The sequence below is a fragment of the Eublepharis macularius genome, chromosome 14 (genome assembly GCF_028583425.1).
Source record: "Eublepharis macularius isolate TG4126 chromosome 14, MPM_Emac_v1.0, whole genome shotgun sequence".
In the NCBI taxonomy this organism is placed as follows: Eukaryota; Metazoa; Chordata; class Lepidosauria; order Squamata; family Eublepharidae; genus Eublepharis; species Eublepharis macularius.
Window position 1 is genome coordinate 20304846 of NC_072803.1, and position 26287 is coordinate 20331132.

The following is a 26287-nucleotide window of genomic DNA, read 5'->3' on the forward strand; positions in this document are numbered from 1 at the left end:
TGAAATATGATGAACCACGAACCACATGGTTCGGAATTTTCCCAGTTCGTGCCCATCTCTAGTATAGATGTGTGGGAAAAGTAAAGAGCCCGTGTGGTGTAGCAGCCAGACTGCTGGACAGTCAGACTAGCATTTAGGAGACTCAAGTTTGAATCCTCACCATACCAGGCATCTGGCTGGGTGACCTTGGGCCTGTAACATGTTGAAAATGTTTCGAGTGAATAAAGCACAGCAGAATAATGCAGCATAGACACATATGTGTTTAGCTTCTAAGAAAAAGTTTTACTTCTAGAATAAAGGGGTTACATGAAAAAGAAAACAGCAGCAGCCTAACTAAACTCCATCTTGCTTCCTTGTTCCCTCAGTCTCTCCTGCTCTAACACTCTCTCTAACCCCAAGAAAAAGAAACTGGAAGTTTTCCCCAAAGCTCCACCCCTTTTGGAGGGAAAAGTCTATTCTACTCATAGTTGGCTCTATGCTAAACTTGCTGTCATTAGCTTACAGAAACTTCAACTTAACTCCTTCATGACTGAAGGGATGATACTTGCAAAACCCAACACAAACATACGCACAAACTAGCCTACCTCACAGGGATTGTTGTGAAGATAAAATGTAGAAGAGAACAATGCAAGCAGCTTTGGGTCCCCTCTAGCGAAAAGGCAGGTATAAATGAAGCAAATAACGGGAAGAAAGAAAGGTCACTTTAGATTCCGGCAGAGACAGAGGAGACAATACAGCCATTAGAGGGGCCGCCCTGAGCCCATTCGTGGGGAGGGCGGGATATGTCAAATAAAATAAATAAATCTTGAGTGTGCTAGATCTTTCTGTACAGCTGGGAGTCTGCTGCAGGTTAGCAGAAATGCTGTTTTGCAGGAGCAACTCTTGGCTTCTGCCCCACTTGTGCGCTTCCTGTTTATTTGTACGATACAACAAAAATGCCGTAATTCCCTGATGCTCTCTTCTCCAAAGGGGACCATTGCTAAGAAGCCCTACCCCTCAAACTTCTCTCTGCTCAGAAAAGTGGGGCACGTGTCATAATGATTGGCATGTTCTTGCCGCCTCCTCCCCACCTAGAAGGAAGGCATCAGCCCTCCCTTATTCAGTGTAGCCCACCCATAAAACTAGTTGCCAAGTTTGACCGTCTAAAGTTAGGAACTATGCTGACTTCCTCTTTTTCACTGCAACATTAGAAATGTAAAAGCCTCATAGCCCCTGGCAGTGATGTAAATCAAGAATCCAGCCCCCTACTGCAACATTACTAGACCTAATAATATCCGCCATACTATTAAGAGTTTGTTCACTGGTATGTCTGAGAATGTCATGTATGCCACCACTTGTCAGTAAGGCCCAACGGTTCTATATATGTGCCAAGTGGGCTAGCCCTTAAGTATGAGAATAAAAAGAACCTAAGCAGACCTTCGGATGGAACTGCACCAAAATCAAGCAGTGGAGCGTTTCCATCTCCCCAAAGTCTCCATCTCTGACCTTAGGGTTGTGAAACTTAAACAGAGCGACTTGACAAATTACAGCAGGAGGCTGCAGAATTAACACTTTTAATTAAGTCTCTCAGGGCTTGAGCAAAGAATTATATGCGGTTCTCACACTTGCGCCCGCAGTGTAAGGCGAGAGGAAGAAAGAGAGCTGACGTTTGGGATGGAAATAGGCCACAAATTTATTAAACATCCAAGCAGTTAGGCAAGTAGGAGGCCTCAACGAACATCAGTGCCAATGCAAGGCGCATATAGTGGCAGCGTGCCCAGGCATTTTTCATGTCAGCTAGGCATTCCCCAGTATTCTCAGCTCCTTTCCCCATCTCTTTTCACCCTGCCAGGTGCATCCTGGCCTTCACCTAAGTGAGTGTGAATAAGTATGTGTGCGTTTTTGAATATTCTTTGATTGGCATGCAACTTGTGTTTCTCCAGTCTTTAGCTCTGTATTTTATACACCGATTCTCCAGTGTTGTTCAACATACACGTATTTTCTTTTCAACCCACCATGCACAGAACATGTGGTTTAGTGTCCATCACCAGGGGCAGACTGGGAGGCAGAAACGGCCCTGGAAAGCAGACTTCCTGCAGCAACAACTGCTACAGTGCTCCTTGGGCCAGCTGCTCCTTTGTCATGGTGACAGCAGCAGTTGTTTAGGCCCACAAGGGAGAGCCACACCTTGCTAACGTATGGGGTGGACTTGACGAGGGAGTGGATGGCTCCCCGTGCCCTCAGGACTTTTTGTGGTGGGCTTAATGGCCAGTCACTGCATCATGTGGCAGTGAATTCCACAAGTTGAAAATGCACTGTGTGAAATAGTGCTTCTTTTGCTATCCTATCACTCCAATAAGACTGATGCCTTCTTCCAGTATTTTCTGCATTTATACACCACTTTCCTCCCCAATGGGGAGGAGCTCTGTGAGGTAGGTTAGGGTTACTCTAATTCACCCAACAAGCTTCCATGGTAGAGTGGAGATTCTAACCTGGGTCTCCCAGGTTCAAGTCTAGCACTCTAACCAGTACATCATATTGGCTCTCAAGTGGCTCTCTCTCAGTGTATGTGGTTCTTCCTCCAACAGGAGTCTTCTTAGGCTGGAGGAACTTTCTTGGGCCTATGGTAGGAGGCTGTCTACTGACATTTATTGTTATTGTTGTTGCTGTTTAATAGCCTGCCTTCTTTGCAAGCAGGCTCAGGGAAGGTTACAACAAAAATAAAAACACAACAAAATCACAAATCTTACATCACTTCAACAATTCACCTGCTCAAAGGGTGAAGGTGTGGGTTGATATGTTGCGGCTGCTCATGTGTGGGTGGCAGATGACCATAAAGCTCCCCCCCACAAAGATGGGAGGTCAACAAGGAGACTCATTTGATGACCTCAACCAAATGCCTGGCAGAACACCTCTGTCTTTCAGGCCCGCCGAAAGGATGGAAGATCTTGGGCGGGCCTGAGTGTCTTCCAACAGAGAGTTCCACCAGGTCGGGGCCAGGACCGAAAATGGCCTGGGCCTGGTCGAGGCCAGTCAAGCCTCCCTGGGGCCAGGGACTACCAGTAGATGTTTACCTGCAGATCTCAGCACCTTCCAGGGTATATATGGGGAGAGAATATATATATATATCCACACTATACCATTCATCCCAATTTTATGAACATCTTTCATGCCATCCCACTCAATGGGAGTAATCCTCAACTGTTCTAGTCAGAAATAAGCTCCATTTTATTCAGTGAGGCTTACTCTCATGAAAGTGTCCTTAGTATTGCAGCCAAAGGACACAGTTCTACGCTTGGGAGTAAGCCCCATGGATTATGGTGAACTTACTTTTGAGTAAACACACATAGGATTGCATTGGTAAACCTATTGATTTTAGTGTGGTTTAAATGTTCCCTAGCTTTGTAGCAATTGTTAAAATTTAAAGAGGTTATAAACTATTTTTGTTTTCAATTTTGAGCCAAATTCATGCTTTTCAGTCTTTGTGGGGGGGGGGGGGAATCACACTCTGACAGCTTTATTGCCACAAGCATCATGATCTTAATCTATAGGTATCTTTCAAAAATGAAATCAAAGATGCAGTAATTCCGTATTCCATAATTCCTTGCCACCTCCCCAAGTTTTTACAGCTTTCCAAATGACTGTTGCCAATTAATATGTGATATGGAAACACTGACAATCTATTTCACGGAGTTCTCCCTGCTATTTTCTGGGTTTTTAGTATTCCTTAGCTGGCCAATTACTTTCCTACTTATTCCTCATGTTAAAAGGAGGTTCAGCTATTTTAGAATTATTCTATACTTTTTTTATTCACTCTCAGGGCAAGTACCTTTAATGAAGTTAGAAAATGTATCTACAACCTTGTTAGAAAGAACCCTTTGCCACCGTACAGAGTTCTTTCGTTAGGGGAAAAAAGAAAGGGGCTGTTCTCCTATTTCAAGTTTAATTTTTTAGGCCAAATTAAAATGAGTCTGCAGCAGGTGCTAGCAAAATGGGAGATATCAGCCGGGGAGAAATTAGAATAGCCTGCAGAGGATGGCTGAGAAAGAACTAAAATGGTAAGTCAAAGAGCTGTATTTAATATCCAGAAGTTATAGAGCTGGCATGACCCCAAAAACCTAGGACTGGAATAAAGATCTGCCTTGTGGTCAATTCATTCTAAAAATATACACAGCAGAGATGGCACACAAAACAACATATATTAACAATACTACAGTGGTACCCTGTTCGAAGCAATTTGGATATTTCTAACCAGCTATATTTTGTCAGTTTCAGTATTGTGCCATTGTTAAGGCTATGTGCATTCCACACTTTTGTAACTGCACCATGAAAATGTATGGAATAAGCAATTCAGGTCCGTTGTGTTTTAAAAAGCAAGTTTCTAGACCTTATGGCTGTGATGATAACCCTGATAATGTAAACTGTGCATGGTAAATAACCCAGACTCAGTCCTATGCGATTAGGTGACTCCTAAGTTCACTGAATGCTCTTAGGCTTGCCTAACTTTGTATGATCATCTATAAACTTTTGCAGATCCCACAGTTCCTTATTGTTCATCCACAGCTATCAAAAGGAATAATCAAGTGTTAGTTTTCTTGATATGCATACTGTGTTCAGTACTAGCCATCTATTCAGCAAAGCACATCTTTGCAAACATTCTGCTAGATGTGGGGCCTTACGTTTAAGAGTAAGCAGAATTGATCTGCTAAATGTGTTTAAGCCTGCATATATTTACCCTGACTTGGATAGTCCAGGTAAGCCTAATCTCATCAGATCTCAGAACCTAAACAGGGTTGGCCTTGGTTCATCATTGGAAGGGAGACCTCCAATGAAGACCAGGGTTCCAGAGGCAGGCAATGGCAAACCGCTTCTGCCATGAAAACCCCACCAGGGGTTGCCCATAAGTCAGCTATGACTTGACAGCACTCTCCACCGCCATGCACATATTTGTTAAAATTATTTGTCGTGCTTTTCTACGTACAATGTACTCAAAGCAATGCCACAACCAAGAAGACCCTATTCTTGCTCCATCATTCTCTTTGCTTCAAGTGTAGAGATACCCAGAGAAGGGCCTCTGAGACCAAACTTAGGTCTGTGTGTATAGGAGGCAGGTGACCCTTCAGATCCCTTGGGCCCACACTGTGTAGGGCTTCGTAAATCAAATGAATTGTGCCTGGAAGAATGGAAAGCTAATGTAGTTCTTGCAGGACAAGGGTAATAATAACACACCTCATCCCTGTCAACATGTTTAATGTTTTAATATGGAACGTTTTAAAATGATTTTAAGGTGGTTATCCACCCTGAGCCCGCTTGTGGGGAGGGCGGAATACAAATATGATATAAATAAATAAATAAAATAAACAATGCTGCTGGAGCATTCTCGACAAGTCACTATTTCCTGGACATCTTCAAAGGTATTACTATGTAGAGGGTACTAGAATAATCTTATCCATACAGTCCAGGCATCATGTGGGGAATAATTACAATCCCTTACCATGAATGGGGGAAATAGTTACATGCAAATGGGCAATATATTGATTTCATCCACTAAGCGCATTATGAAATCCAGAATTCAGCTTGGAATGATAGACAGAAAGACACTGTGTGTGCGAGAGACAAAGAAAGTCAGAGCACATCTCAGAGAAAGAGAGTATCTGTGTGTGCGTGCACAGATTGGACAGGTGAGATCTGCATCTTACCCATTCAGACATTACATCTTTTCTAAGTGCACAGATGTATATGCGACTCCCTGATCTGTACAAACCCAACATGAGATTCAGCCCTGAGAGAAAAATCAAATCAGACACGGGCTGCTGTATAGTGGTTAAAGATCATCTGCTGACTTAGAAAAATGATCTCTGTTTCTATTTTGTCCTCCTGGAACAATTCAGCCAAGTGACTTCTCAGAGGGACTCATTAGCATCTCTCACCTGTGTCAGGAAGGAGGGGGAGACTATAAATAAGCCCTTGGGGATCCATTAAATTAAATCCACTAAATACAGGAGGTGCTACGAAGAAATACACAGACTGAGTTTCTCTGTACTGAGTGGAGAAGAAAAGAAAAACTTATTCGAAATCTTTATTTTCTTTATTATCGTTATTTATAGAGCACTGTCAATATGACTGGTGCTTTATATAGGAGAAGCAAACAGGTCCCTGCTCCCAAGGAGCTTGCAATATAAATTTTACCATAAGGGAGACAGCATGGGTAGGGGAAAGGCGGAATGACCAAGAAAAAGGTATGTGTTCAGCTCAAGGTGCTCAGTTTCATTATGGAGAGGGGAGATTGTGAGGTCTGCAGCCAGGGCTTCACAGAACAGGTGAGTTGGGGTTCTGGGAGGCATTTCTGCAGCAAAGGGCTGAGTCATTTGAGGGTGCAGTTGCAGGTGTTGATGCAGGAGGAGTGAACATAGAATATAGAACATAGATACACAGAGCTGGAAGGAATCCCAAGGGTCATCTAGTCTAGCCTCCTGCACAATCCAGGCAATTCACAGCTATCTTCACCCCCCTCCCGCAGTGACTCCTGCTCTACACCCAGAGGAGGGCCAAAAACATCGAGGACCCCTAGCCACTCTGGCCTGGAGGAAAATTCCTTCCTGACCCCAAAGTGGCAATTAACATTACCCTGGGCATATAAGAAAGAACCAAGCACCCCTTCTTAAATACCTCCAAGGAAGGAGAGCCCACCATCTCCCAAGGAAGCCTGTTCCACTGAGGAGCTGCTCTAACTGTCAGAAAGTTCTTCCTAATGTTTGGCCAAAAGAGATTTTGCTTTAATTTTAACCCATTGTTTCTGGTCCAACACACTGGGGCAACAGTAAACAACTCTGCTCTATCCTCTATGTGACAGCCCTTCAAATACTTGACGAGGGCTATCATATCACCTCTCAGTCACCTCCTCTCCAGGCTTAAACATACCCAGCTCCTTCAACCTTTCCTCGTAAGACTTGATCTTCAGCCTCCTCAGCATCTTCGTTGCCCTCCTTTGGACATGTTTCAGCTTGTCAACGTCCTTTTAAAACTTGAGGTGCCCACAACTGAACACAGTACTGCAAGTGAGGTCGAACCAGAGCAGAGTAAAGCGATACCATCACCTTAGTGAAGGTTAATGGCATGGATGTCTCAGGATCTGAGAGTGAAGAGATAGGAGGTAAGCCTGTGGAAGGCAAGGGAAGGGCATTTAAACCGGACCCGAGAGCAGACACATTCAACAGGTGAAAAACTTGCATTTATTATGTAAAAACCACCCTAGCTAAAGGACAGCTTTAGCGCAGCTGTGCCCTTGCTGCCACCACCCAGGAAGAAGCCAGACTGGCCCAGAGCAGAGCCTTGAAAGAGTCAGTCTAACATCAGGGCCACCTGCCAGCTGGGCAGCAGACCTAGAAGATGACTGGGAGAGTGTCCTGGCTGGGGAACTGGCCACACCCCGGCCTAGGAAAGGGCAGGAAGGACAGGCTCAGGTTCAGGCTCTCTCTGGAGAGGACTGAAGAGGATTCAAGGTGAAAAGCTTAACTCCGTCCCCTCTGTTCTGAGGCCAGGGGACTCAGCAGCCTGACACAGTAAGCTCAGATGCTTAAACTACGGTAATATTAATACTTAACACCTGGACAGTACATGCACGTATTCAAAATGTGTCAACATAGGTTATTACTTGTTGATATCTTTACAACAGCCCTGCATGGTGGGCCAGTGCTATTATTCTCTCAAAGCAGATGGGACACTGAGAAGTCAGAGGGTAGTTTGCTCAAACCTCCCTATTAAGTTGTGGGCAAAAGTGAGATTTGAACCAAGAATTTCCTGATTCACGGCTCAGTTGCTTAGGGAGCTCTACTATATTGGTTCTTGCAGATGACAGTGCACCAAAATTAATACACTCTGCCAATATTACTCTGCAAACACACCTTCCTAAATTGTATTTTCAGACATGGAGAATCATGGCATGAAAAAGCAGTCTCGAAGTTCACTCATACTACGTGTAAATTGTATGAATTAAATCGAATTTGCAACCCATCCTTCCTTTCCTGAAAGCACATGATAGATAAAACAGTGCAACATGAAAAGTGAAGTAAAAATATTTATTTAAAAAAAATAATATTAACAATACCTTTAGGTTAGAGCAATTTAATTTTCTGTATCATTTACAGTGCAATTCTAAGCAGTTATACCTTTCTGAACTCATTTGACTTAAACGGGTTTAGAAAGGTGCGACTCTGCTTAGGAATGCCCTGTCCACTCTTCTCCCGGCCAGGGCAACACCGCTGAATGGCTCACCTGTCCTCTTATGAGCTGACACGCATCGGTTTGGCATACACTGGTTGCATGACATGGTGAACCAAAACCAAGAACAAGCAGCCGAGGAAAATCACGCTTAGAATGGAGAGCAGAACGTAGCGGCCAACATAGAAGGTGTCCACAATCTGAGAAGGAAAATGAGTTCACGTGTTATTATACGGCAGAAAACCTTGAAGAGCAAGCCTTAAATACACAAACCGCCCTTGAAGACACAATCACACTGTGATCTGACCTAGGAGCTGCAGTCGCATCTGCCTTACTAACAACCGGATTAGATTACTACCATCCATTCAATAAGAAGCTCTTTTTGAAAAGTATTTGTTCAACTTGTAGCTTGTTTAAAATGTAGCTGCTGGAGCTTTTATCTGGAGCACATTTTGCAAAGCATACAATTTCTCTATTTTTCTGTCTCCATGGGCTGTCAAAGTGTTGGTTCTCAGTTTAAAGCCCTCAGTTGTGCAGAATACCTTAAGGATCTCCTCTTTCCTTTGCACTCATGAACATATAAGAAGATGCCTTATACTGTCTACTAGTAGACAGTGTAAGGTCTGTCAAAGCCAGTATTGCCTACTCTGACAGGTAGCAGCACTCCCAGGACTCAGGTCGAGGTCTTGCACATTACTCATACCAGATACTTTTAACTGGAGAAGCTAAGGATTGAACCTGGGACCTCCTGCAAGCAAAGCATGCAGCCCCATACAGATTACGCTCAGAAGCTCTATTCTGTGTTTCTAACTCTTTGAATAGCTCTAAATAGCAGTGTCCTGAATAGCTCTCAGTCTGTCCCTATCACACTGTCACCCACATCTCCCCTCTTTTCTGTCTTCTAGTCTTCAGTGTTGGCTAAAAGCAAATAAATAAAAATCTACTAAATAGGAGTGAGTGACCTTCTTAATTAATCAACTGAATCTGCACAGAAGGAAATCATGCTAAGGAAAAAATAATAATTTGGATGGTAAGATGATGTGTGCTGTAGCATGTCCCATCTTGGAAGAGGGCTTCCCAGCTCTCACACACAAAAGAGAATGCCTCTTCTAAGATACTCATTTATTTCGTGTATACTTCACCTTTCTTGCAGTGTCTTAAGGTGAACAGTGTTTGCCACCTGCTGTTTTTGCAAGTTTTTATATTGGAAAAAATAATTTTTATAAATGTGTTGTCTAATTTAGCTGGAGTACCTTCTTAATCAGTCAATTTTAAGTCAATTAATCAGTTAGAATTTGCCTATGCTACCTCTGAAGAAATAATGTGTTCTTTCTTGGTTTTGAGATGATATATGGACATTCAGAAGAGGCTTGCTGTTGTGTGTGAGAGAGGAAGAGGAATTCCTTTTCTAAGATAGACCCTATCATAGTTTTTATAAGAACTTGTATTAGAAACAGATTATGATTTTTAAAAATGGCGTCCTGATAAATTGGGGCCATGATCCAAAAGACTTTAAAATACCTATTAATCAATTATACCTTGTAATTCTATTTCTTCAGGAACCAGTTGAAACTATACCGTTTTAGGTTCTAGAGGGGCAGCCATGTTAATATGTTGTAACAGAAAACAGCAAGAGTCCTGTGGCCTCTTAAAGGCCAATTTTCATTCCAGCAGGAGCTCCTGTGAGCCAAAGCCTACTTCATCAGATGCATGAGAAGGTTATTCTCTGTTGTCAGTTCTAGTAAGATCATTAGTCTCCACTCACAGGACCCACCAAAGCCAGTCCACGCCCAGCCTCTGCAAAGCTAGTGCTCACCCAAGAGGGTTTTCTGATTCTTATTTATAATAGAGGCTTCTGCAATTAATAAATGTAGAATTTATTTTGAAGTTTCCATCCACTTCATTTAGTGCTTGAATTATCTGCAAAAAGCCGCAAGCCTAGTTTGCATATTGGATGCTCTGTGCTCCAACCATCCTCTAGACACACCTTACAGTTAACACTGCTGCTCCGGACAGTCTGTCCCACAGATACATGCAAGGAGGCATGCTGAGACAGTGGAGAGGAGTGGGATTAAAACTGCCACGTGGTGAATGATAGAAAAAAAGGAGAGTTTGACAGTGAGAGACCCCCACCTCCCCTCCCCGCAACAATAAGACACAGATTCCAAAACCATCTTCCCAGCTCCTGGGAATGCTCAACACCATGCTTACAGCAAAGGTGAGCTTCATGAAACAGCATTAGCACAGGCTTGACCTTGGCTCTGCTACGGAACAAGTCTCCCGAGGGCAACATGTTTGCTCGTTCAACACACTTCGCTTTTTAATTAGCCAATTAGCAGACTTTGGGTGCTGAAAGCTAAGGGCATGTATTATTGATATCAGATTATGCTGGGTGGCAGGTTTGGTTGGGGCTAGAGATTCTTGGAAAGGAACTTTTTCGTTGCACAGGCCTGCCACAAAATGTGGACTTTGCCTCTGCTGTGCATCCCGGTGCCTTGATTCAGCAATATGGAGCCAAACAAAACAGCAGAGGTACAGAGGGGTCTGGAGAAAGAGTAGAGGGAGAAAATCTGTATTGCAGAAAGGTGAAGACTTAAAACACGGCCCATTGGCGTTAGTTTCAACTGCTGTAGTGTAACTTTGCATGACTCCACCCTTAAGCAAGACAATTAGTTCCTGCTGACCCCTACTGAGTGAGAGCCAAACTACAAGTGACGTCTTACACAGGTTGGACACTAGTCGGCTTCCCTCAAGTTTTGATGGGAAATGTAGGCATCCTGGTCTTGCAGCTGTAATGGAGAGCCAAGCTGTAAAACCAGGGCGCCTACATTTCCCATCAAAACTTGAGGGAAGCTGACAAGTGTCCAACCTGTGTAAGGCGTCACTTGTAGTTTGGCTCTCAGCAGTGCTTTCCTGACAGCCTACAGTCCACATCCTGATCCTCAACTCCTGCACCCTCTTTCCCTGGACTCCTGCTACTCTTTACTGCCGCTCCTTACATCAGGCCAGGTCATTAATCTATGCCTACATTTTGCTCTTCATTTAACAAATTTACTGTCCTTGGTTCTACTCCGGAACAAGTCTCTTGTAGATGACACAAGGCAACCATGTGTCATGTATGCCAGCATACCTGCCAACATTGTGTTATGCATTTGGTGCTGATCATAACTGTTTGCTAAGGTTGTATTCTGTATTTTGTATAACTCATCTGAGTGTGTGTAAAGTGCTAACTTACAATGCGCTGAGCCAGTGGGGGCGGAGCAAGTGTCCTTGGATGCTAGCTGTGAGCAGCGAGCAATGTATCTTTTCTCAGAGACGGTGATGATTTTACTCTGTACTCTATCTAGCCTAAACTAAACAGTTCCCATGTAACTTGGGGCTTTCACGCCAGAATGTCAACAGACCCAAAGGGCGGGAAGTTTCCCTATAATTAGTAGTGTCCATTTTTGAATAGTCACTTCTGCCAATTGCTATCTTTGTGTGAACAACCCGAACTGTATGGATCTCTAATAAAGTTGCTTCAACTGGAACACCTGTGTGTTAACTGTAGAGAACTTGAAGGGACCTAACTGCCAGGGACTGACATTATGATTAAGGTTTTGGACAGCCTTTCCTATGAAGAAAGACTAAGAGTCTAGGGCTTTTCAGCCTTGTTACATCACCAGTTTGTCTTTGGGCCCAATTCAAGATGCTGGTATTGACCTTTAAAGCCCTATACGGCTTAGGATGAGCAAACCTTTAAGACTGTCTTCTCCCATACGAGCCTACTTCCGTTCTACATTTGCAGCAGCAATGAATACACAATAGAGAATCATCACCATCTGGAAGCAGCCCAAATCGTCCTAAGAAAAGTCTGGGGCCATTTCTCACGCAGGCGGTGCGATAACACTGGGGCCAAGTGGAGGAAGGAAGTCAGGAAGGAAGGAGCCCTAAGGGCAGTGGGGGGGGGGTCTCAGAGGTGAAGACAAGCAAAACCTGGAGGCGGGGAACAGATTTTGCAAGGAATGTGGAGCTGAAATAATTACAACTGGGAAAGCCTTTGGGAAGAGGCAGACTTTCCTCAGAACTTGAGTTACGAGGGAGCCAAACTGCTGGTAATGGAAATTTAGAATGTTTTGGAGGGTTAATCTAGCAGCAGGGAAAAGCCTTGAGGAGGAACCTTTCATTATCAGTGAGATCTGCTGGAGGCAGCAGCTGTGCTAGTGAAACTGTGTTTTTTGGATGAGAGCAGGACTACCCTTGCCCCTGGAGAAAGGGCATCTGGGGTAGGGGGGAAGCATTCTAACAAGGTAATAGCAGCCAAGTGTTGGCACCGAGAGAAATAAAAACAAGCTTCCCAGACCAAAGGAGATGTGATCATTACAATTAAAATCCAACTCTTTATTGCCAGCACTCTTAACAGACTGTGACGTGTTACTGGCTCAAAAAGATCTTAATCCAAGGCAATGAAAATCTGCACAGTGTGTAAGGTTGGATTTAAAATAATAATAATAATAATGCCAGCATAATAAAAGGTGGCTACAAGTTTAAGGTGGCTTTCCAAAGAAAATGGAGGAGAACCCAGGAACCGCTACCACTAAAGAGGCTGTCTGTCTGCACATAGTATGACAGAGGATAGCCTCGCACAGTTCATTACAGCGTTGCATGGCTGCTGGGGGAACAGACAACTGGGATGCAAAAAGATCAAGGTAAAATAATCCACCAAAGAGATAGGAAGGAGAGACAACCAAAAGGGAAATACTGAGGAATGTGGTAGTAGACACTGGCTATCACTACTCAACAAATGTATTGTTATTAATTGTACTTATTCACAGCAACATGTGTAAGATTTCCAGGTCTCCATCTGGGTCCTGAAGACCCAGACCTGCTTAGCTTCGGCAAGACAGGTTATCATGTGCTCACCAACCATCCCCTGAGACTGGACTGTAGAGATGCAATAAAATGCTTGCTGAGTATACGTCAGCTTTCAACCGGCACAAGGCCAGTTAGGGCCAAATTACACAATATGATTTTATATGAGTCACTTTCTTTCCCAAGCATCACAGGGCCCAATTCAGATCGGATCCACAATGCTGGAGGAGAAGGGTCATCTGCCGTCATACCGGCACCGTTTTCCTCAGATGAAGTGGCCCTGGGGAAGTGGACTGGGTTAGATCGGGGAAACCCTAACCTGACTTGTTAAGAAATGTATGGCATTGTTTGGCTCTTAGAACAGATAAGAAATTAATTGCTAGCTAGGAGTAATGCTGCTCAACAACCAGCAACTGTTTTAACATTTGGTAGGCAGGGGAGAAATAGTGCTAACTGACGTACTTTCCCTGCTAGGAGAAACAGAGAAAAGAGGGTTACAAAATAGCTGGAGGAGCTTAAATGAAACCAAGCGTAACAACAGAGAGGGAAATGTAGAAAAACGTGAAGAGATCCTCTGGACTGACAGGTTATCAGCAATCCCAGTTACATTCTCTTAGGGTACGTTGGCTTTGCTTCGGAAGCATACAAGACAAAGAGGTAAGGACAACATATTAAAGTGCCACAGGACTTCAGTAAAACAATCTATCTAATAAGCTTCTATCCAACTTTTTCTCCAAGGCACTCAGGGCAACAACATTATCCCCCCTTCCCCATTTTATCCTTACAACAACTCTTTGAAGTAGGCCAGCCCTAGTGTGTTGTGTGTGGGTGACTGGCACAGGCTTCACGCAGTGAGCTTCACAGGACAACAGGGTTTTGACCCCAGGTCTTCCAAAACCTAGTCCAACACTAACCACACTGGTTTTTACAAGGGTCATGTGCAGCTAACTCTGCAACTATAAACACAAAGGACTCCAACTTGACATGGAATGTATAGAGAAAGGAATCCGGAAACTGTATGAATCCAGATCTAAGCATGCAGAGAAAAATGTTATTGTTGAGGCTATGGCTGGACCCGGACTTCACAAAAGTGAGAGTGCTGAAAGAGGAATAAGGCGCAGAGAGTTTGGCTGGTATTTAACAAGTGATCTCTCAACTTCTTGCTTGCTAAAATGTGATGAACTCCCAAATCCCAGGCTGGATTGCACATACGTCTGAGAACACGAGCCAGGCGCCTCCTGTTTGTCTTCCAAAAAACCAAAATATTTCCCTTATGAACAACCCAATGTGGAAGAAGAATCGCTTTTCAAACAAACCTCAGTGTAAAAGCATTTCCCCTCAAAGGCTGTTACAAGGTACCTAATACTGTGACTTTTGTGGGTAGTTTAAAAATTCCTTTCAATCCTCTTCATTTCAGCTTGAATCCTTTTTATTTTTTAAACATCTTTTTGGCATCCGTGCCTGTCTGGGGAGACAGCTAATTTTTACTCAAACCTTTTAAAAAAACTTTGAAGTTGGCCTATCTCACCTCCCACCCCACACACAAAGCACATTGTTTGGAATTAACTGCAAATATGATTTCTCCAGCATCGAAGAGGTTTTAATTTGGATGCCGAATGCCACCAGAAGATTTCTCTGCAGCGAAAAGAAAGCCATCAGGATGAAAAGGAAGTAAAGTATAAAGCAGAATGAAAAAGGAAAAAAAAACAGGAAGAGAATGAACATTGGGGCAATAAGGAGGTGATAGGTTTGGATGTGCCCTGATTAATTTAAGCCAACCAACCCCGATGCACTTTATACAGATTTGATTTTTCCTGCTGTGTATCATAATATCGCACACAATGCTGTTGCGCCATGAGAAGCATTAACACTCTGGCCCTACTTTCTATGAACTATTACTGGAACTTTAATTTATCACCATTGCACATAATGGTAATTATAACCCATAGAATGTTACCGTCATCTTGCTCAATTCTCAATTGTTTCCTTGCAAAAGGAAGGTCGTGTTCTTGCTCGGCAGATGCAAATCTTGACTTGGGCCTGTTCATGCAATTCTTGGGGCTCTAGGGTCTTTACAACGTGATGTGTAAGGGCAGGTCTTGAACACACAACCGAGGACTCACATATGCCCTGTCTATATGAGCCACCCACATCGGTTTTGTGCCAGACGGATTGTGCATTCCAAATGTATGTGGCTGCTGCAAACTTTCCTGTCCAGGTGCCATGCTAGCCTGCTTTGGATGTGCCCTTTCCAAAAAGAACATAGTAAAGCATTTTTGAGAAAGAGCCTACCAAGGATGGGGAAAATCTGGAAAGTGAACAAATTAGAGAATAAGGTCATGTGAATGCTCCCCAAAGTAGCATTTGCATTTGTAAGCAATGGCAGAGAAAAACCTCCATGTGGAAGCAGCCAAGGTCCCTCCAAGCCATATACAGATACAGCTATAGTCCCTGCCACTGTGTTCTGTGGTATCACTGTATCACAAAACATGTGTGAAGCTTGGTGACAAAGGTGAAAAGGAATATACATATAACGGTACAGCTTACCAGCAATATATCCCACCAGCAAAAATGTTCAGGGGTAATGTAAGCCGGGCCAAACTGAAAAAAGCTCCTCTACCTTCTCCTCCACTTGCAAGCCACTAATTTTGTTTCACTCTCAGGATTGTTTCACACCGAGGCTTTCTGCATTAAATACTAGTGATCTATGCAATTGCTTTATGATATTTCTCATTTTTAAAACACTATAGGTTAAGTAGTACATTGGTAGGCACTCTTTCTGTGAGCTGTTCTGAGACCTCCTTTCTGAGGCAAAAGCAGGAGAAACATTTTAAGTAAAATAAATAAAACTCCATTGTCTGCTTGTCCTCCCCTTCTCCGGAAATTAAAAGAGACAACAGTTACCCAGCAAACAGATTAGACGCTGCCTCTCTTCTCCCTCAGTCATGAGGGTTGCTGGCTGGAAGAGAGACTAGTCATTTAAGTTAAGAATCTGTCCATGAGCCTTTTGGCCTGGGAAGTCAGGTGATGTGTGAGGGCCAATCAGGTGCAAATAAGGGTTATAAAGACTCACAGACCTAAACATTTCTCTCAGGCTGGGCAACTCACTGTTGAGGGAAGCCACTTGACCTTCCCGCTGTACTACTACTCTTCTGACTCCCTGCTTGTCTTGCTACAGCCCACCTACTGCCTTGCAGACAGTCAGAGAGACGGCCTGCTTTCAATCCACCTGTCTCTTGCCTGCCCTGGCCTTGCTGCCAAACATCATCCTGGACTTCCAGTGGCCTTTGGTTGCAGCCTCCAACTTCTTTTCTTTTAAGTGTAATTTGCTTCTTGTAGCACACGCTTCCTTTTCCCTGGGAGTTGGACTTCCAGTAATGTATTCCACTGGGAGTACATTACTGCTTACTAGTGCGGTGCGTGCACAACTAAATTTGGTACATATCAATATGAGACGATTCCTTTACCTTCACTTCTGTAGCAGGTTCGGGGAACTCGCCGGCACGTGGAAAAAGCAGTAAAACCAATGTGATGATCACGGCAGCCAAGAAAACCAGAAAGACAGAAAACCTGGAAAAAGTAACAGAAAATCACCAACGTTGCAATCTTACACACACTTTGATGGGTGTAAATGCTATTCTACATTGGCATTTACACCTAAGCGTGTGAGATTGTGCTGTACAACCCCTGCTTTCAGGGAGGATTGCTGTAAGTAGGATCCTACTATGTTATTTTTAGCATCTAACTTGTTGTAATAATACTTATATACTTTGCTTCAGCTCCATTTCTGGTTGATCCCAGATTTCCACAATCCAAATCCTATTGCATTGTTTATTGGCTGTCACATCATGTTCATTGTACTGACTTTGGGTAATCCGCCTTGAGTCCCGATGAGAAAGCTAGACTGTAAATAACTATAATAAATAAACTTTTAAGTAAGTGGAGGGATGAGCAAATTTCGTCACTTCAATTTCATTGTTTTGTCCATGAATAATCTCGAATCCCACTTCACCTTCTTTCCAATTTAACATGGAGAATTATTAATATTAACTCTGGAACTGGCAGCATTTTCATTTCCTTCCATTTGTTCTCATATTTTTCTTCCTATTCTACCTTATTGACACGTGCCCACCACTGATAAAGCACATCACATGTGGTCACATGTGCAAACTGACAGCTAAGCTCACAGACACATCCGGAGTCCTTTCTTGGGCTGTGCTTTAGCAACAAACACAAAGGACAATTTAAGCTGCGACAAACTCATAGCGGTTAAATAGTTGGGCTGCAAATCAGCGCTCTGCTGGTTCAAATCCCACTACTGCCATGAGCTCAGCAAGTGGCCTTGGGTAAGCCACTCTACAAACTTTGTTCATCACTCTGAGTGGGGCACTAATCTGTCCAGAAGAGCGGTATATAAGCACAGTTTTTTAAAAAGGTGCAGAAGACTCTCCAAAGTCTAGAAATCAAAACAGAAGAATCACTCATTCCTAAGGCATTGGTTCTGCCCTGCAAATCAATTTAGAAACCCTAAATCCTCAAGGATCCCTTTTGACTTCAAAGAGATTGGCCTATAATGAAGGCAGTGTTTAAGGACTGCAACTTTAGGATGTGGTTTACAGAACTTCATACAGTTCTTCCCGTGAAAAGTGATGTGCTGATGTTCTCATTGCTATGGCAGGAAGGAAACTTCAAGGAAAGCAGCAAGTTCTAGAAGAGTGCACTCTGCAGTCCGCATTAATTAGATACCAGGTTTTTTAAAAAAAATATTGCTTAATAATGACAAAAATACACACTATATTGAGAAGCCAAATAATGCATTTAAAGTTCTTCTTAGATTAAATGGGAGTTATCCAACTGCCCATTTTCATTTGATATAGTTTATTATTCACATCCTTCGCCAAACAGAAAAGTACATTGAGAGGAGGGGGAAAACCTTTCTGTCTCCATTCTCTATTTCAAAAATAAAACTATAAAGACAATTTGACACATTTTTTTAAAGATCAGAAGAAATGTCAAAATGCCCCCTGGAACTTTCCTCTGCCTACATTTAACATTCTATGGAATTGAATGCAAAGATACTTTTCCACTCATGGAAGGGCACCTTTGTGTCCAGCTTGGATTACTACAATGCATCCTACAGAGGTGCCTTTGAAAACTATTCTGAAACTGCAATTAGACCACTGTGTGACTGCGAAGATGCTGGTGGGGGCTACCTGCCTGGAACATATTTTATATCAACTGCATCCACTTCAGGTTAGTTTAAGGGCCATCTTTAAAGTGCTGTTTTTGATCTTTAAAGCCCTCTGGGACCAGAGATATGCCAATGGACCTAGCAAGGGTCACAAGGAGTCTCTCTACATGTTACTAAGTACCTAGGGATGCAGGATTGTATGTGCAGTCCTCAATTCACATGCAGGCTATTCTTGCCCAGTACATGTGAATGCTGCTTTCATGGGTGCTCCCTTTGTGTGACTCCATCCAGTGATTCTGGAGGGCAAAGCACCAATTCAGCTCTGTTTTTACTGCTAAAACAAGTACTGCAGGCTCCTTTGAACTGCCAATTTGCATTTCTCTAAGGTGTGAGAAAGTATCAAGATCTGCATTTGAATGAATGGATGTGGAGGTAACAGCAGATGTGAATGTACTCACAGGGAGCAAACTGAAGTGAAACTGTGCGAGCGAGTGCATGGAAAGTTGGAGGGGGGGGGCAAGTGAAATGAGATTCCCTTGAGCGTCCCTAGGTAGAGAGACTCAAGCATAGATGGCTTTAAAAGAGAGTTAGACAGATTCATGGAGAAAACTTCCAACAAAGGCTACTAGCTATGGTGACTAAAAGAAAGCTCCATATACAAAAGGTGCAAACCTCTTGGAGGCCCCTGATAGTCCGAAACTCTTTAGGGCATTTTCTGTTGCAGTGCTTCCATTTACAGAATGGCCTGCTAAGGGATGTTTGTGCTGACCTCTCCCTATCAGTAAGGTTAAAACAGTGCTTTTAAGGAGGGTACTAAGGGCTTGACTTTCCTGCCATCATATGATATTATATTCACTGTGGCCTGATCTTTTGTGATCCATGCTTTTTTATGGAGGCAGGAGCTTGCTGACTTTTGTTTTTATGTGTTTTTTTTTTAAATATTGCACTGGCCTTCCTTTCAAGCTTGATTATAAATCACCCTGAGGATCTTACTGGATAGAAGAATCTTGGAATATTGTCCACATCACTTCACATTCCATATTTTTCATTGCTTGAAGTTTTTTTTAAAAAAAAACAAAAATTAATTACCCCCAATCTTAAGATGTAGTTGCTGTATAACCAAGGATGTGATAGAACACAGTGGAAGTCAGTGGAGCGCTGGAAGACAGAATTTATGAGCTCTTTCGAATGTCCACCAAACAAAAACAAACTTGGAAGTCTCCTGTGATAAGGCATTAAAAATGTCACCACGAGCTCCCTAGGAGGAGGGGTGGACAGAAGTAATGCACATAAATGTAAAATAATAAATGAATCTAAATGAATCTAAAACTGCGGGTTGCCTGTCTTGCGGAAATCTCAGCCTGCCAAGCCCATGATTTAGGCAAGTTAGCAGCTTCTCCTCCAATTAGTTTCCCAGCAGGAGAGATCAGTTTACCTAGCGAGTCCAGACGCTCTGGATAACAACATGCACAGCAACAAGGCCAATACCCAGAGCAGCGCTAAGATGAACACTCCTGGCCCGACTCCAAGTACTGTGCCAGGCATCCTGGGAATAAAGAAGAAGCATCAATAAACAGGAGCACGGGACCATTTCACTCATCTGTATGTGGCACTTTGTTGGGTGTCTGAGGAGCCAAGGCCATGTTATCATAGTGAATAATTACATTGTTACCTGGGACAAGAGGAAATCTGCTGGAACACCTCATCGAGCATGCTATTCCAACAATGCCCAACCACATGCCATAGAGAGGCCACCAGGCAGGGCAAAATGGCAATATCCTTCCCCTGCCCTTGCTCCTCAGCCACTGGTACTCATTGCCATACTGAATATACAGGGTTCCACTTAACCATCACAAGAAATAGCCATTCTTAAAGTCAGAACACACGAGACAAAATACCTAGATTCAACTCGTGTTCTCTTACCTAAAGGTTTGCCGGGAAGTGTAGGCGTCCTTGCAGCTTAAAGTTTAGCATTTACAGTGCAGGCATCCTTGCAGCTTAAAGTTTAGCATTTACAGTGCAGGCGTCCTTGCAGCTTAAAGTTTAGCACTTACAGTGCAGGCGTCCTTGCAGCTTAAAGTTTAGCATTTACTGAGCAGCGAGGAGGGAAGTGCAGGCGTGGGACGCCTTTCCTCCCACTCTCAAGGTGCATCACGGCATTTTCCCTTCCCCTCACCCGGCCTGGCCCTGCAGAACGATGCCTGGCTGCACCGGGAGACTTTAAGCTGCAAGGACCCCTGCACATCCCTCTCTGCTGCTCTGTAAATGCTAAACTTAAGCTGCAAGGACACCTGCACTTCTCCCTGCTGCTCTGTAAATGCTAAACTTTAAGCTGCAAGGACGCCTACACTTTAGGTAAGAGAACACGAGTTGAACCTAGGTATTTCATCTCGTGTGTTTCAACTGTTAGACTGATGCTCCATGAATTTGTCCAATCCTCTTTTAAAGCTATTTGAGCCACTTGCAATCATCTCAACTTGTGGCAGTCAACTCATTTTGTGTGGCCTACTTTCTTTTGTCAGTCAGCCACCCTTTTCCATGGAAAAAGGACCCTAGATATGGATAGGAACTAGATGATGGTCAAGAATCTATTGGCTTGTGTCGGTTTCCCATGGATCAAATTGAATCTCCTCCGACTCGTGTCTGAAGAAAGGAGCTCTGACTCTCAAAAGCTGACACTCTGAAAATCTTGTTGGTCTCTCAGGTGTCAGAGCAATACCCCATTTTAATATTCAAGTGCCTTTATTATTACGAATATTTAGCTTTAACATAATTTATCTCACTGTTTTTCATAATGGCCCATGTGAAGTACATCACTGATACTCCTGTTTTGCAGAACCTCAGAAATATCAATTTACCATGTAGTGCATTTTTGGTTTTAGGCACATACAGAATTTATTTTGAGGCAACAGCTAAAACTAAAAGCCATGATTAAATACAAACTTAAGACACTACAACACTTCGCCAGTGTGTACAGTGTAGCAGCTAGAGTAGTGGTCTAGGATCTGGTGACCCAGGTTCAATTCCCCGCTCAGCTATGGAAGCTCGCTGGGTGACCTAAGGCCTATTATGTCAGCCTAACATACCTCACAGGGTTGTTGTGAGGGAAAAAATGGAGGCGAGGAGAATGACAGGCCCCCATTGGGGAGAAAGGCAGTGTATAAATGAAGTAAAATAAAATAAAATAAAATTATGACCCCTCTCGATTCCCCCATTTAACTGTATATAGATGCCACAGATAATGCTATGGGCAATCTGCAATTAAAAGGCTAGCATGCCCCTTGAGAGCTGATAGTACAGTACGGTCAACAGAAATCTAGACTTCAATCAGGAAAACGTGGAATTCATACCCAAAGTTGCTAACAGGTCTTGAATATCAGCCTCAAAACTGGAAACAGTATAGAAAAGCACAGCTGAAATGATCTCAGACGGTTGGAATACCTTCCCTCTGAGGAAAGGTGAAAGTATTTGGGGCCTTAATGTGAGTGGAAGAGATGACGAGACAGATATTTATAAAATTATTAGTAGCAGGGCTTTTTTTCCAGCTGGAACGTGGTGGAACGGAGTTCCGGAACCTCTTGAAAATGGTCACATGGCTGGTGGCCCCACCCCCTGATGTCCAGACAGAGGGGAGTTTAGATTGCCCTCCCCGCCGGCAATCTAAACTCCCCTCTGTCCGGAGATCAGGGGGCGGGGCCGCCAGCCATGTGACCATTTTCTCCGAGGGCAACCCACTGAGTTCTACCACCTCTTTTCCCAGAAAAAAAGCCCTGATTAGTAGTATGGAAAAATATAAACTGCCTCGAGGAGGAGAGTCAGCACAGAAATTCCTAAATAAATAAACAAAATAACTGATTGTATTTCTGCTTCCCCCAGAGTACTAAAACTAATACTAGAAACTGATTAGCAGTACATTCAGAGCAGACCATAGGTTTCTTCCTAGAATGCAAAATATTAATAACTTATTATGGAATTTGCTTCTACCAGATCATTAGCACCAGATCACTTTTGCTAGATCATAAGCACTTAAAAGGGGCATTAGACATATTCATGGAGACATCTTGGGCACTAGTAGCTACAGTAACTAATAGGACTTCCATATTTAGAGGCAGTACACCAATCAAGGGAGGCATAAACATCAGGGGAAGGATGTTGCCTTAATGACTTCCTTGTGCGTTCCGCATTTCACAGGTCATTGTGGGAAAAGAGTTGCTGACTATGTGGACCTTTGGTTTGACCCAGCAAACCTCTGCTTCTGTCAAAATATATTTATTTCCACCGGCTTTCCTCCTTTTGAACTTGGGTTTGGAAGAAAAATGCATGGACCCATGGACTTGGAGAGGGACCAGTGGGAAGGAGCATAGGCTCACAGTCTGAACCTAGCTCTGTCTTGGACTATGTGGACAATATACAAAACTCTGAGGAATCTTCTACAACTTAGGTAAAGTGGGCTTAGCTGAGTTAAAGGTAAAGGTAGTCCCCTATGCAAGCACCGAGTCATTACTGACCCATGAGGGGATGTCGCATCATGACATTTTCTTGGCAGAATTTTGTTACGGGGTGGTTTGCCATTGCCTGCCCCAGTCATCTACACTTTACCCCCAGGAAACTGGGTACTCATTTTACCGACCTTGGAAGGATGGAAGGCTGAATCAACCTTGAGCTGGCTACCCGAATCCGTCTTCTGCGAGGATCGAACTCAGGTTGTGAGCAGAGCTTGGACAGTAGTACTGCAGTTTACCACTTTGCGCCACAGGGCTCATTTGGCTTAGCTGAGTTAGCTCAACATTATTTGATAGACTGTGTGCTGTGTGATAGTGTGCTCTTCTCTGTGTTTTGTATTTTGTCCTCTTCTCTGCCCTTTTTGAATCCACCCACCATTTCCCCTTTTTCTATAATAAACCTTCTTGTTCTAGTTTGTATACTTTATCTATCTATATCTTCTTCTTCTAGTTTGTATACTATATCTATCGATCGATCGATCGATCGATCGATCGATCGATCGAGAGAGAGAGAGAGAGAGAGAGAGAGATCTTCTCCATTCTGCCCTCAAAACAAGCCTGCGTAGTATCTTAGGCTGAGTGTGTATGACTGGCCCAAGGTCACCCAGCAACCTTCCATGGCAGAGTAGAGATTCAGGCTTGGGTTTCCCAGATCCTAGTCTGACACTTTAACCACTGCACCACACTGGTTCTAAATAAAATCATAGTAATTTGCTCCTTAGCAGACTTGCCACTTGTTTTCTGGCACAGCTCCTATCTTCAAGAGCTGCACAGCAGGCAGAAATTTAGCAAGTGTTTGTTTTTACAATAGGATTTGATTATTGAATCAAATGTTATTGTTCATTTTGTGTACTGGATTGTACACTATTTCATTGCGTGCCTGTATTTTACATGATTGTAAACCACCTTGAAGGTCATCTAACAGAAATGCATGGAGGAGGACCTAAATTGCTAAGCAGAAAAAGTTCAGTTTGCTTCTATGAAAGCATTTAAGTTCTAGGAAAGAAAGTGCCCATTAGGTATTCTGATCCTTTAAAATAGCTGCATACTAAGGAGAGAAGTTACACAGGCAACTTTTCCAAACACAGATTGCAGCAATGGAGGAAGAAGAGGCAAAGTTTCTGGATTCTGTTTCATTATTTTTGGCTGTAAACGCTTTGGAATTTTAAAAAGACCCTGAAAGTTAAACCTTTCACTTTTAATTCCTCCCTGTCACACTGCTCTTTAAGGACACTGGAGTCCTGTGAGGCAAGAGGGAAAAAATGAACAGTCAACTCTACCTCGCAGGGTTGTTTGTTGTGGGTGACAGAGAACACAATACAAATAACTGGAGAATACTTTGCAAACAAAAATACTCCTTATAGATTTGCTATGAATAACAGAGCCTCCCCAAGAAAATGTGATCTGGGGAGGGCAACCGCAACCTCCCTCCCAGACCCCAAACGAATCAATTAGTTCAGGTTGCCAAGCTCCAGGTGATGGCTGGAGATCTCCCAGAATTGCAACTGATCTCCAGGCAACAAAGATCAGTTTCCCGGGACAAAAAGGCCACTATAGATGGTTGACTCTGTGACATTATACCCTGCTGTGGTGTCTCCGCTCCCTAAACACCGCCCTCCCTAGGTTCAACCCCCAAATCTCCAGGAATTTCACAACCTGGAGCTAGCAACCCGCTGTTCCATACCTGCGGCCTGAACCAAGAGTGGCCTAGTCAGCCCCGTTTCCCCGCGGCAAGTTTTTTCAATCTTCGCCCCACTGTATCCAATCACGGCAACGTTTCTAGTTAGACCGTCCCCAGCTTCGCCAATCGGCGCTTGCGTTTCATCCCCTTTCCTGCTTTTGATTGGCGGTTGCTATGGGCACTCTCAAAGCCTGCCGGAGAGGATCATGTACTTCGGGGGAACGCGCTGCCTGGTTGACTGAAAAGGCTGCCAGCCAATCAGCGCCGGTAGTTCTGTATTATTTCCATCAACCCGCCCTCTCCATCAGTTCCAGTTTAGTTGGTGTTATTGATGCGCTGGGCGGCTCCTCTGCTCAGTTACCCCTTCTTGAGTACCGGCTTGTGACATTTCCGCTCCTTCACCAGCGGAGCAGTCTCGAATCAGGCCACTTGCCCTTACCTTATTGAGTAGTTTTTTGCTGCCTCTTGCAAGGAAGGAGGGTGGAAATGTATGTTAATTCGTGCAAATATATGCAAGCTCTAATTTGACAATTGCTAGCTGTGGAGTTGAATTAAAAATAAACAGATCCAGCCAAAAATAAATGTAAAACAAAGATGCAAGCCTCCAGTAGTAGATAGCATCGGTGATCTGCATATAACCTAGGAGTTGGTATCTGAGTTTAAAATAGCCATATTCCCTCCATAAGACATACTTTATTTAATTTGATCTTAGAGGCAGATCGCAACACAAGACAAAGCTTTACTCCACAAAAGAAGCCACCATAATAAAAGGGAAAAAATTGCTTTCTGAATGATATTAAATGTATAGGTCTAATTAATAATCATAAATGATAATCAGGGATGTGCATTTTTAAGATAAACCTTTCTAATCATTGTACAATAATTTGGCTTGTTGTACAATAATTTCTACCCTGCTTCTCTTAATGAAACAGTCATTTTTTTGTTAGAGGAAAACCTTCCCATGGTTGTTATGCTTTCAGCATTTTAAACTTGAAGGAAAAATCTAAAATAGAAACACTTGTAATATCAATGTGCAACCATCTGTCCATTTTCCTTTTTTCAGGTTTGCTAGTGAAGGACTGAAATCTGGATTTCTCATTTGTTTTTAAAGTACAATTTTGGTAAGGAAAGGAGATTCTCTAATCTCAGTCTAATATGCAGTCCGTGTCGAACAACCAAAGCATGTCATACCTTACAATATGGGAAGAGTTAAAATACGCTTTTCTAAAATAAGTCAGGCAAAGAGGACCAGACATCCAGCAGTCCATAACAGAGAGTTTCCCAAAACAGGGAAATAAGGTTTTCAAATTCAAAATAGGTTTTCAGAAAAGGTAGAAGGTGAGGAACAGTGGGTGAGGGAAATGAAATGCAGGAAGAGGTTAGGGCAAATTACACCTCCCTGACCTTTCTGAAACACCAATAACTTGATGATAGTGTACAGATGAGAAAGGTCACAATAACCCAGAGATGGAAGGAGGGAACATGAATAATAGAATCAGAGCCTCCTTTTCCATAAATCAATGTATGCTATCCAAATCGCTCTGTGCCAGCAGGTGTACCACAGCATGGGAGGGCTAGAGATTCCATCTTCCAGTACGAGAGGGAATGTAGCAGGGTAAGAAATACGAAGCTTCGGAACCCTGCCTTAAGATGACCTCTCGATGACCCAAATGTTTTGTAAAAAAATCTGAAACATTTGACCTTTTAACTAAATGACAATAAAGGTGAAGAAAGGCATCTTAGACATTTGTGGGAACATCTCACCCATGACCCATAAATAATCACACACTCAAGATTTGTATGTTCCTTCCTGACTGATGGCTTACAAGAGACAGTATTCTGTGGAGAATCTTTCCCCCAAAT

At 43.2% G+C, this 26287-nt stretch overlaps 1 protein-coding gene across 3 annotated transcripts; it reads right to left on the reverse strand.

Annotated features, from left to right (window-relative positions):
• Positions 1-6057: 6057 nt before the first annotated feature.
• Positions 6058-24493, reverse strand: TMEM218 (transmembrane protein 218). Of its 3 annotated transcripts, none has more exons than XM_054998140.1 (5): positions 24428-24493; positions 19677-19787; positions 16518-16620; positions 8254-8399; positions 6058-7138 (listed from the first exon to the last, which is right to left on the reverse strand). In XM_054998140.1, exons 2-4 carry the CDS (start codon positions 19784-19786, stop codon positions 8262-8264), a joined length of 351 nt encoding a protein of 116 aa, XP_054854115.1. In that variant the 5' UTR covers position 19787; positions 24428-24493; the 3' UTR covers positions 6058-7138; positions 8254-8261. The 3 variants fall into 3 exon arrangements, with proteins under 3 accessions (XP_054854115.1, XP_054854114.1, XP_054854116.1); XM_054998139.1 differs by having other exon boundaries at positions 8087-8399; XM_054998141.1 differs by lacking the exon at positions 24428-24493 and adding an exon at positions 22872-22939 and having other exon boundaries at positions 8087-8399.
• Between the last annotated feature and the right edge of the window lie 1794 nt (positions 24494-26287).